This window comes from Drosophila serrata, unplaced genomic scaffold, assembly GCF_035046125.1.
Source record: "Drosophila serrata isolate PLE 108 unplaced genomic scaffold, ASM3504612v1 contig_240, whole genome shotgun sequence".
NCBI classification, from domain to species: Eukaryota; Metazoa; Arthropoda; class Insecta; order Diptera; family Drosophilidae; genus Drosophila; species Drosophila serrata.
Window position 1 is genome coordinate 326,018 of NW_028257138.1, and position 12,204 is coordinate 338,221.

Genomic DNA, 12,204 nt, shown 5'->3' on the forward strand with positions numbered 1-12,204 from the left:
TCTTTGCCCTGATGCTGCTGTTGTTCCTGTTGTTGTTGTTGTTGTTGTTGTTGCTGACCTGCCCTTTGCTGATTTGCTGTGCGGGCGCCACGCTGCGTATACTTGTTCTGACATTGATCGAATCGCATTGCCTACTTTTTGGGGCCACTCCATACTCAGTGGGAAATGAAACCCTGGCGGCTGTCAGTCCAGCTTTTCCCCAACGCTTCGCTGCGCACTTTAGCTTCTGTCATTGGCTGTCAGTTGGAGTCCAATTCATTTCTCTTCAACTCATGCCGTTGACCTTACCCCCCTCTTCCTCTGAGCTTTGTGCAATTGAAACTTTTGTAGGAGAGGAAAAAATAGCAAATAAAAGAGTTTAATGCAATTGACACATTAAATGAGCCTGCCACAATTGAATCAGTAGCGAAACCCGATCCATTCTACCGTATTAAATATTCCTTTCATTTGTTTTAATACGATATTAAGGTTTATTTTTTATTCGACTCAACGGACTGTGAATAGTTATTGACGAGCATTAGCACATTAAGTGCCTTGCAAATTTGCAAAATTCCATATTCAATGCTATTAAAATATTTATTGGGGGGGGGTCGCATTTTATAGATTTTTTCCGAGCACTGAAAATATTTGCCATCCATAAATATTGACAAATGAAAACCAAAAAGAATATATATTTTGTTTGTCATAAAAACAAAATGGTTGCGTTTGTGTTTTTTTTTCTTCTTTTTCTTTATCCCCTTGATAACGACGCGCATTCAGGCGATCCAAACTGTCAATATATAAATGGATATATATACATACATATATGCATTTATATATATTGATTTATGGCTAGGGTTTGGCCCGGTCGGGTTCGCTGTTTTTGTCATCTGCCCCACAAAAAAGGCGGCGCAACTATTTTGAATGCCACAATTTGTCACAGAAGAAAAATAAAACGAGGTGAGAGGATTGCCCACTGCAATTCAATTTAACGTTTTTGCCAAATTGTTGCCATTTTAAAATATGAAACAAGCCAAGCGTGCCAGTCAGAAAATACAAAAACCGAGATAAAAATAATACATGTATAGAAACAGGCCAAAAGCTGGCACAACATTTTCCCAATGGAATATTTTGCACGTTTTTCAGCCGGAAAATCGTTTCGTTCGTTGAATGTTTGTGCGTCGTGCAGAAGATGAAAATCAGACCAGGGGATCCTTGCTGTCTGCCAAAAAAGAAAGGGAGAATTTTTTCAATTATTAAAAAACACTGAGTAGGGAAAACAGCTTTATATCCTTTCTGGTGAAGGAAAACCAGGAAATCTATCAATGGCATACGTGAAAACTCTGGGGCAACAAGCCGCCACATTGCATATACATAAATAAAGTATAAGGTGAAAGGCTTGAGAGCAAGAAAAATAAGTGTTGCCTTCACGAAAACTTTAGAGTTTATCTTCAGCGGTTATTCACACCTATGTGTGTGTATGGCCGGAAAATCTCCAACCACGAGTCAGGCCAGGAAGAGGAGCAGTCAGTCGCAACCACAACTCAACTTGCTGCAGGATGAATGACAGCGCCAGCGCTGAGTTGACAGCCCGCCAAAAACTTAATGCCAGGAGGAGCTTTTCCTAAAACGTTGCTGGGAACACTCATCCATCCATCCCCTTCTAGTTCCCCCTCCTTTCACAACTTTGACTCGTTTTTTAGGTTTTGCTAATCTGCAAAAAAAGAACAGCAAACGCCGGGCTAAAACAGCCAGCCAAACCCCCGAACAAAGATAACTTAATTCGCTTTACTGTTTGGCTTGCGAAAAAGTGCAGCTAAATGAAAATGTTATGCCAAACTTTTCGACTCGCTTGGCTTATGGAGGGTAAAGATTTAGAAGACGCTCAACTCCTAAATATAGAAGGAAATGAGCTGAGAATTCTATGGATCAGGGAAGCTGGCACGAATTTCTACATATTTTTTGTACACTAATGAACTAAAGTATAAAGAGGATAAAGATGATTAGAAAAGTCTGCAGAAAGTTGTACGCGATTTTTCCTCAAAGTCTTGGGGAAATATGCTTTGAAGTTTGTTAAGAAAGTGTGGAGTTTTTACAATATCTCTAAAACACATGAGAAATTTTTAGAAATCTAAGGAAAATGCAATTAAATTCATTTTAATGAAGTTAAATTCTCTTTGCTTTGAAATAAAAAACCGAAAAATAAAATACCTGAAAAAGGTAATGAATTTTCGTAGATACAAAACCGTAGCCACACATTTATATATATTTATACGACCCCCATAATGAACCAAAATCTATGGATCTGGAGTATATGCATACCTCTACCTCTGTTTCAGTTTTTCAGTTGCTCGTAAAGTCTTCATCAATTCGCATTTAAGGCAAGCATAAAAAAAGCGGGAAGTTGTCCGATTTTCCCCCCTTGGCTTAATGAGGCAACACGGGACTTGGTCCGGCGACCGACCTCCTTTTTCTTCTCCGACCCAACGTTTCGGCTTTTTATGTTTGGCCATAAAATGCGGACAGCTCCTAGTACTGGACGTGGATGGGGGGACAAGAGGACGTGGAAGTGGTTGTGGATGGGGCTCCATTAATTATGCAATGTCCGACTGGGCCGAAAAAAGCCTCAGCGGCAACTCGCTCGGCGACTTTTCCGGGGCTTTTCCGCACTTTGTAGATCGTAATGGGTAACGGATGAGTTGGTGGGAGGCGAGGAGTGAACAGGACAGGACACACAATTTGCATTTCTCATTGATTTTCCAGTGCATCATTAAAAATGCATTTAACGCAGAGTGGAATACACTTTAAGCATTGTTCTTAATTAATTGTTTCGTGCGGTAAGAGAACGCCAGCCTTTGCGGTCAGGGAGGCATTTTCCAACCGAGTAAATATAAATGTTTGAGGTATCTTTTATGATTTTCCTCCACTCACAACACAGAGACTCGAACTCGAGCTCGAACTCTACGAACTTTTGGTGGGTCCTGTCTCTGCCTCTGCCTCTCTCTCTCTCTCTCTCTGTCTCTCTGTCTCTAATTAATGAAATGAAAATATTTGCATTTTAACAAAAGGAGGAAACGTTGATGATGTCCTGGTGAAAATTAAAAAAGTTTTCACTCACAACGTATACTAGCTATATGTTTTGTTATATATATATATATATACTTATATATTTTATTTAAAATTTTTTCTTTTATTTGCAGAAAGCCGTAAAACCCTCGGCAGCAGCGCCAGCATCGCCCACATCCTTGGGCTCTCGGGATGCTATCTATATCGATGATGATACCATTGAGGGCTCCGGCGGACGTGGCGGAGTAAGTTGATCATCCCTTTTCACATATAAATTAGTTAATTAAATTTTCATCATGCTCAAAAGAGTTTTGCCATGTTAATTCAGTAAGCTGATCACAAGAGTGGGGATTTGGGCCATTTGCATATCAGAAAAGTCTGCAGCATTCTTTCACTTGCCAAAGTTTATGTAAACATGGTTTTTTTTTGTGAATATTTTAATTTTTGCAATTCAGAGTTTATTTTTTACCTTTTTTTGGGGAGAGGTTTGCAGTTGGGGCTCAAAGAAAAATTTGTGGTTTTTAGGAAACGGCAGAAAAATGTAGAAAGATTTTAGAACTAAATGTAGTTACTGAAACACAAACTGTAAGCTTTAAATTTTCTGAATACTGTTTGTTAGAGAAAATATTTTATTGATACTAAAAAATACTATTAATTAAAAAGGAATGAAGAAATCTCGCTTGAAATACCCTTCAGATTTCTTTAAAGCGGTACAAGCTTAAAATAATATTACTTAGCAAGGGTCTATTTATTAATGAAATAATAAATGGAATAGTTAAACATTTTATTTGCATTATTTGCTGTTTACATTTTACTTGAACAGCTTCAACATGTTTTTAATAGATTATAAGTATAATAAACGTTATATTTAAATACCTCTCTCAGTCTTTATTGAAATATGTACATAAAAACATGGCATTTATTGATTCACCGTATCAGGCATAATATTCAATTTAATATCCCCAGTTAAAACCGCAATTTTATTAGCCAATTCTGTCTGGCTTATAACTCCCCTTTATAACCATGCATTTTTATAGCCGGAAATAACAGGCATGCAAAAAAAATTGTGAACCATATATGGATATAAATATGTATGCAAAAGTTGGGGCCAAAAGCTTGTTACGTAATCAAAACTTGACGTTGGAAAAACTCATTTGTTTATGCGCATGAAATGTTAATGTTCAACACCTTTTTTTTCGCCAGCTATGAGTGTGAAATGTGTGCAGGTTCTTTTTTTTTATATTTAGTTTTATTTTTTCGAAATACGTATGTGCATTTGGCATGTGAGCGACATTTGTTTGAAAGTTTTTTGACATCACTGTGCTGCTTGTTCCGCCCAGGACGCGTCAATTGTTGAAGCATACTTTTGATTCACAGAAACACACACACACGCTCACTTCCGTTCACTCATACACTTGTGCACACGAAGCAAAAAAAAAAAACTAATTAAAATGCGTGGCTGACATTGCGGCGGCACAAAATAAAAAAAAAATGGAGAAAATACATTCCCAAGCGAGTAGAAGTAAAAATAGAAAAAGTTTAATTAAATTCTTTGGCTTTTTCGCTTGTTTTCCTTGGCTCGTTTTGGTTTCCGATTTCTTTCCTATTGCCGCTCGAATTTAATTAAACATTTTGTGCTCTTGTGATGGGTTGGGTTTTTCAAAAAAAAATAAAAAGGGCAAAGAAGGACCAACATAAATAGAAAACTGAGAGAAACTTTTTTCGCGGAATTCAATCAACGAACTCGTACATGCGGGGCACGTTGCATACTTTATTGAGTCACTGTGTGACTAGATCAACAACACAGTTACCCTCAAAAAGCTATTGACTTAGGCATTAATTTTGCATGGAAACTGTGTTACTCACCAGGACATTTATCTGGGATTTTTGTCAGCTTTTTGTGGAAATAAGTAAACAAAAGACCCTCAAAGAGGATTTCATTTTTATGCTGTGGAAAAAGGGATATTTTTAAAAGTTTGGAACTCGAAGAATTTTATGTTATAGATAACATTGAGCGGGCTATATAAATTATATGACTCTTTTTAGCTCTGTAAAATATAAAAGTAGAGAAGATTTAACATTTTACTAGGAAAAATTCTACCCTTTAAGTAATTTTTCTGTTAGGGTATTTTAACCCATAGTTTTCTGATTTCCTATATTTTTTTCTACAATTTTTTTCTAGTATTCTTTAAAAAGCCACTGTGGCATTTTCTAATTTCCCTTAAATCCTTAGTCCCCCTATGTCCCCTATAACCGTTGTACAATCTCCGCTAGCCGTTTCTGTTCCGCTTTTTGCACCATTTCCGCTGCGGTGGTCCTTCTCTCCTGGCATGATGTCCTCTTGCTCCTGTCCGTCCGAATGTGTTGGCATTTTTATGTTTTATGCAACTGACAAACGTAAAAGCGTCTCCCATGTGCTGGATGTCCTTTCATGCCAGCTCCTTTATCCTTTTTTTCCCACATTCCTCCCTAATTCTATCTCCTCTTTTTGTGTTCTCTTCTCGCTTAAAAAAAAAGAGCAAAATAAATGCAATTTATTATGCGCTCTGCTGATCTTTTGGGCCAACTACTGCTCAGTCTCTCTTTAAAGTGATTAGGCCAGTGGCTTCATGGATTCCCGTGGTCCTCGCATCCGTTGAGTCATCCATTTCCTCCTCCTGGGGGATTCATTATTGTATTATTAATGGTTGGCCGTTGTTTTTTGCTCGCTGCCTGAATTATGATAAATTCGCAGATTATTCAGTCAGAGTTCTAATATGTCATTCTACTTGGCTCCCAGTTAATCAACGCCGCATGTGATGATTAATGATAGTCATCACTCGACGATGGATCGTAGAGAAATCTGTTGTCTGGCACACATCTACTTCGAGGGGGTTTTAGTGGTTAAAGCTTTAAACTTGCCGGGCCCTTTTGTTTTATTATCCGCCTGGGATGCCTAAGCGCCTGTTTAAGCCAATTTTTGTGGGACGTGTCAACAAGATAATGAACTTTTGTTGTGCACTTTTCGAAGGTGCTGCATGCATGCATACGCTATGTGTACGCATACATGTGTAGGCAAACATATGCATATGAGGCTGTTGACTGGAATTCGGTTTGTTTGTATGTAATAAGCTGCATGCCACGAGCACACACACACACACAAGTGCAGAGAGAGAAAATATATGTAGATAAAAATGTTTTCTTTATTCTTAATCTATTGCATTAATTGCAAAATCATTGATTATGTGTTAAAGATGAAAGATGAAAGGTAGATATGGCTTTAAGGTCCTTACCTTAGCTTGGCATTTATTTTGCATTTTTTATTTTATTTTATTTTATTTATTTTTAATTATTGTAAGCAATTTAATATTTTATATAAGATTTTTTTAAGTTTAAAGAAGAAAGGCAAGCAAAGCTTATGAAGAATGGCGAAAAGATGTTTATTTATGTAATCCAAATTCGTTTTTAGCTTTCCCAAATGATTTTTTATTTCCCTAAATATACTCCCCATCTTTCTCTCAGTGTTTTACACACACACACTCTCACACAGATGTGTCCCATTGCATTTTGCGCAATGGACAAAGCCTGCGAGCGAGCTTGTCGTAGGTCCTTGTTGATTAATAACGTGCACATGGCGCACGTGTTTTTGTGGATGGCCAAGAGGAAAAGCCTTTTTGCATAACACACACACCACACACACTCTCACACACACCGCACACACTCTCGCACGTAAGCCCCTGCATTGGTATTCGTGTCGCATAGAGAGAAATGCGCATTGACAATAAATTAACATCGATTGACATGGCTAGCAGAGAATAATGGATCGAGCCAGGGCAAGAGCAGGATGAGGAGGAGGATGAGCAGGAGGTTGTTGAGGAGGTGCCCCTGGCTCTGGTCCTGCCCGAAAAAGTGTGCCACAGAATGTGTTGTGTAAACAGGCAATCCCAAACAACTTTGATGATGTGGTTTGTGTTAGTTGGAAATATGCTGTCCATATACCCAGCCTGTAAGCCCTGTATCCTGCTGAAGCCAGGATACACCAGCCAGTAACCAGTAACCAGTTTTCCGACGCTTTGCCTCCTCTGTGCCTGTACTTAAGTACGTGCATATAATTTTCCAGCGTTACGTTGTCGTACTCAAGCTGTCAATATCAGTTGCTTACATGGGAATTTATTGGTGACAGCTCCACATAATACATAATGCATGCCCACCACCCCAACCCCCTTTTTCACGCACACACACTCACACACACACCCCTGTTCAGCTGTCAACTGTTAGAAAATGGGGGGTTCTTAACCGATAGACATTGAAATTTATTGAGATTGTATGTGTCTGTCGCAAATGAGTTTATGGGCCATGCCATGATTCCCCTAGAAAAATCCCGACCAGACTTTTTAATGCTCAAGCAGGATGTGAATGTGTGTGAAGGGGGTAAAATATGTTGTGTGTGCGACACATCCTATTCTATCCAGTGCCTTTGCATTCATTACTCAATGTCGTTCTGCTTTTGGCCACCAGCATGCGAGTATACAAATGATGTTGCATTATTTCACATAACATAATTCCCCCCACTCGCGTCAAAAGGAAAAGCCAAATGAATCCCTCTATAAACCGGGTAAACAGGCACCCAAAACAACATCAGTAATCCGAGGCCAAGCTGGAGGGGCCAAACTGTTTTTCGCCTATGAATCTTGGACTTGGTCTACAACAACTTCCCTTTTTTATGAGACATCTGTCGCTGTCTGTTTTGTGGGTTATTGCGCATACGCCGTGTTGCCTCAGGCAAAGCCTTGAATGCCTATTGAATTAAACACCCCAAGCACGACCAATGCGGGACAGTTTTGAAACTGGTAATGGGATACCCTTCAAAGGATGTTGTTTTCAATATGAAATCGTTTTAAATAAACAGCTCAGTTGGTAGGTAAATAATTAAGAGACATTAACTAATGTAAAGATGGAAAAAAGTCACAAAGAGAGTATAGTTTTTATTTAATTACTCTACCTTAATAAAGCATTCAATTGATTTACATAAAGCTCTCATATTTAAATCCCAAAGTTTGCAATTTAAAGAATATTTACCAAATTCATTCAACTGTTAAATAAATTTTATGTTATGTTGCACTCTAATTGATATGCCATTTATGGCAAATAAATATTAAAATTCATTATTCCAAACTCTGCTGTAACTATCTCAGTTATTTTAGCCCTCAGTTCACTTAGTTGTGCAATCAAGGGATTTTATTTTGCCGCTATTTACTTAGCAATGCAAACTGACGAGAGTCAAAGTTGCCATATCACCTCGCATAACAAAGGAATTCAGCTTTTTGGCAGCAGAAGCAGTGCTCAGCAGTAGCAACAATAACAGAATCGAGAATAGAAGGTTGCCTTGTGCCATTCGCATACAAATGCGTAAACACTGACAGGCAGACAGACCAAAGAGGGGGGAGCAGAGTTGAGGGGAAAACCCGTGAAGGGGAAAACGGCTGGGAAAACTGAGACTGCTGCTGCCATAACATTTTTTGAAGCCAGGCGAAAAGTCATTGTCAAAGTTGACGACGAATGAAGGAAGAAGGGTGGTGGCAAAGGCTGGGTGCTTTGGGGGAAAATGGCGACGATGATGATGATGGAGGCGTTGTCGCCATTTTGTTTTCTCTGTTTGTCTCAAAACGCTATGCGCATTGTATTGCTAGAAGCCAAGGACCAAGGAGCCAGGACCAATGAATACAGAGCTCAGAGCTCAGGGCAGCCAGTCCTTGTGGCTTCTCTCGCACATGCATTATGTATGCCAATAAATTCGCTTAACTTTACGACAATTTGTTGCTGCAAAAACCCCCAGCCATAAAATTCACTCGCTTTAAACTCAGATTAGGCGGCATTATATGCAAAGGAAAAAGCGTGGGGCGCCCCATAATTTGATTTGAGCCTCTATTCCTGCCTCGTTCCCTGTGACCCCCAGGAAAGAACCCAAATTGGTTTCCACCATAAGTATCTTTGATGTGGCTGCATACATTTTGTGCGATTATCCTGGAATTTGATTAAACCTCCATCACTCGATCCTCTAGGTTATCCTTTCCCCCCCTGCAGTACCATTTTGTTTGTTATTGTTTCGGTAGGCGGTCATCGATGGGTGGTGGAGAATGTACTTCAATTAGTGCAGCATTCTGTGCACCACAACTGCACATTGAAGCACCTCAAAACTCGAATTACAAACCAGTTGGGGTAATAGTACAGGGTCTTCCTTCTTCCCCACAAACATTTTGAATTGCAAATCCTGACCAGGTGAAATGGGGGGACGCTGAGTACACAGGCCAAATGTATAAAGGGGTTCCTTCAATTATGTAGCTCTTGCTGGACCCCAAAACTGACTGAGTGACTGACGGACTGTCAGGCTAGCCAAGGAGAGAGAGAGAGAGAGAGAGAGGGGCATCTTGGGCAGGTCCTGTTAAGGATTCAAGAAACTGTTGCCTGGCTGAAAGAAAACGTTGAAATGTCTAGGCTGCTGCGGCTAAGCTGAGCAGTTATTTCTGACTTTACACAGAGAATAAGATTAAGGTCCTTAGAAGTTAAAATAACCTTATAATTAATTCAGACAAGAGTTAAGAATAGAGCTAAAATTTATAAGACAAACGATTAAGTACTTAAATAAACATATTATTTAGTTTTACAAATATGAAATTACCAGTTATTTAAGTAACTTTTAAGATAACCTGTGATTTATATGGCAAATATTTAGTTTTTCTTTGCTCTTATTGTATACTTTCTCATAGACTTTTCTCCGTGTGCACCTGAAAAGGCCTCGCTTTCTTGGAGTCTCTTTTAACTGCCATTTGTCGTTTTGTCAGGCATCTTGGGATAGGAAACTAGGGAAAGGAAAGGAATGGAAGGGAAGGATCTCCTTGGCCGTCTCCGGCTCCTTTAGCCAGCAATTTGACTTGTAACCGCACTCTTGAGTGTTGCATGCTTTTAGGCGCAACGTGAGGCGAGTTTGTTGAACCTGACAGGAGTTCTTCATGTTCTTGTCCTGGCTTTTCATTTTCCTCCTTGCCATTTTGCCTTTCCTCCTTGGCATCCTGTGAATTTCAGAGTCCTGGGTCAAGCAACTGCCATGAATAATTCAACATTGGTATTCTTTTTGCAACTTTTTCTGTTTTTTTGTTTAAAGGGTGTGGCACAGTTGCCAAGTTAATTACATTTGTTGCTACGTGCCGCCGGCGATGATTGCATTTCCGAACAGCTGCATCCATCCTGCTGCTCTGCTTCTGTAGCCTCAATCTCAATCCGAATGTGGTCACAAATGGGGGGCGGAGCAAGCGGAGGCGGATGCGGTGGTTCCCCCCGTTGCAAGCATCTCATGCATATTTATTTTGATTGCAAAATGTTTACAATGCATGTGGCAAGGTTAAGAGGTCCACGTGGCAATGCGGTTGAACCTCCGACTCACCTCAGCTCTCAGCTCCCACCTCACCTCAATCAATCAGTGTCACAATGGCGGCTTGATTAAATGGATAGCATTATGCCGGGGTGCGTTGAGCAAATAAATGACAAGCCTTTCTCCATTCAGATTTTGATTGCATTCATAGCCAGGATAATGGTGAAATGAGTGGGAGATGGAAATAGTAGGTGAAAGATGGTAATATCAGGTGTTTTAAATGCCAATTGATCCATCATTAAATCCCTAATGAGAAGAAATTGTTAGTTTCCTTATAAAGTGTCTGTTCTCTCATAACTTGTCTCTCCTTTATGTATGTTATTTTCCATTTTAAAGTCCTTTTAAAAAGTAGTTTCTTATTAAAAACCTAGTTAATATCTGCTTAATGGAGTTCTTTGTAACGTTTTTTCTCCATTTTCCTTACCATGTGTTCACTGAACAAATTTTTGCAGCAATCAGCTTAGGCAACAATTATGTGCATCTCATCGCACAGTCGATCACACTTTGGCCACCCCTTCAAGGACCCCCTGTGCTCGCAGTTACCTTTGTCTGCTGAAACCCCTATTTGGTTTCCGTTCCACATTTTCTACGCTTTTCTCCGCTGTTCGCCGCCTTCCTACGCTTTTCTCCGCTTTTCTTGCCCGCTTTCTAAGCTTTTGCAATTGACTGAACAAGAACTGTTTGAGCCACGCCCACCAGCATTGTCGCTGGCTAAAAGGGGACCAAAACCCCATGAGTTGCATTAAAATTTTAATGATGTGCAACGGTAACAAGAAGAGCAAGAAGGGGAGCGGTGGGTGCGGTGAGACCAGGATCAGGAGGAGCTGGTGGAGCAGTCAGTCAAGTTTCCAAAGTTCCTTTGGAACTTGGTTCATTCCTCTAACTCATTCTCCTTTGGACAGGATGTGTAAGTGTGCGTATGCTTGAGCTTCACTTCCCTGACTTCCTTGGGCGGCTCACAGTCCTTAGTCCTGAGTCCTGGCATCAGCATAAACACACATTAAGCCCGATGTGGATGCAGCGGCAGCGGAGGCTCCTCTTACTAAAAATCCACCTCCTTGTCTTCTGTTCGAGCAATTAAAATGCAGAAACTTTAACACTAGATCCTGCCAAGTTCTGCACAGGAAGAAAAACTTTATTCTAGCTAGTTTAATTTATAAAACTTTTAAAACTATAAAAATCATTTTCAAAGACATCTAACTATATTTCTAATGATCAAGAATATATATGATTTATAGGGTCGGAAATGATTCTTTCACTCTGTATTAATCTTTTGACTAAAGTTTTAGTACCCTCAAAGAGTATTTAAATATTTATGACACATTTAGGGGTCTAAAATATGCAATTATTTTTATTATTATTATTTTCTTATCGAACTGCTATTTAAGATGTTTAAAAGTTTGAAACTTCATCAAAAAAATTATTTTCTCTTTACACTTAGAGTGGTTATTTTTTTGTCTTAGTGTAACAAAACCTTTTAGCTGCATTTTATAGCCTGAGTTAAGCCGTTCAGGGCCCTGTTTCCAAGTGGCCGTAATGAAAATGTTGCCTTATTAGCTGGAAAACGTCTCACAGCAACAGCGGCTTCATATGCAAATAACTTGAGGGACTGAATTAAACATCCAAGGTGCTCCCTCTCTGACATTGCCTGCATTTCCCTACCATTTAACCCACATTTCCCCCCCTAACTTTTGGCCTGCTGATCAATTTTGATTAGGCCAAAAAGGATACCGAAAAAGGATTAATTATGC

At 39.5% G+C, this 12,204-nt stretch overlaps 1 protein-coding gene across 11 annotated transcripts in view; it reads left to right on the top strand.

The window, feature by feature from the left end:
- Positions 1–12,204, top strand: part of Sdc (Syndecan) — a 112,174-nt gene that overhangs the window by 84,155 nt on the left and 15,815 nt on the right. For all 11 annotated transcript variants that reach the window (XM_020959610.2, XM_086831587.1, XM_086831588.1 and 8 more), the window contains one exon: positions 3,180–3,290. In XM_020959610.2, coding sequence (XP_020815269.2) covers positions 3,180–3,290 — 111 coding nt within the window. The remainder of the gene's footprint in view (positions 1–3,179; positions 3,291–12,204) is intronic.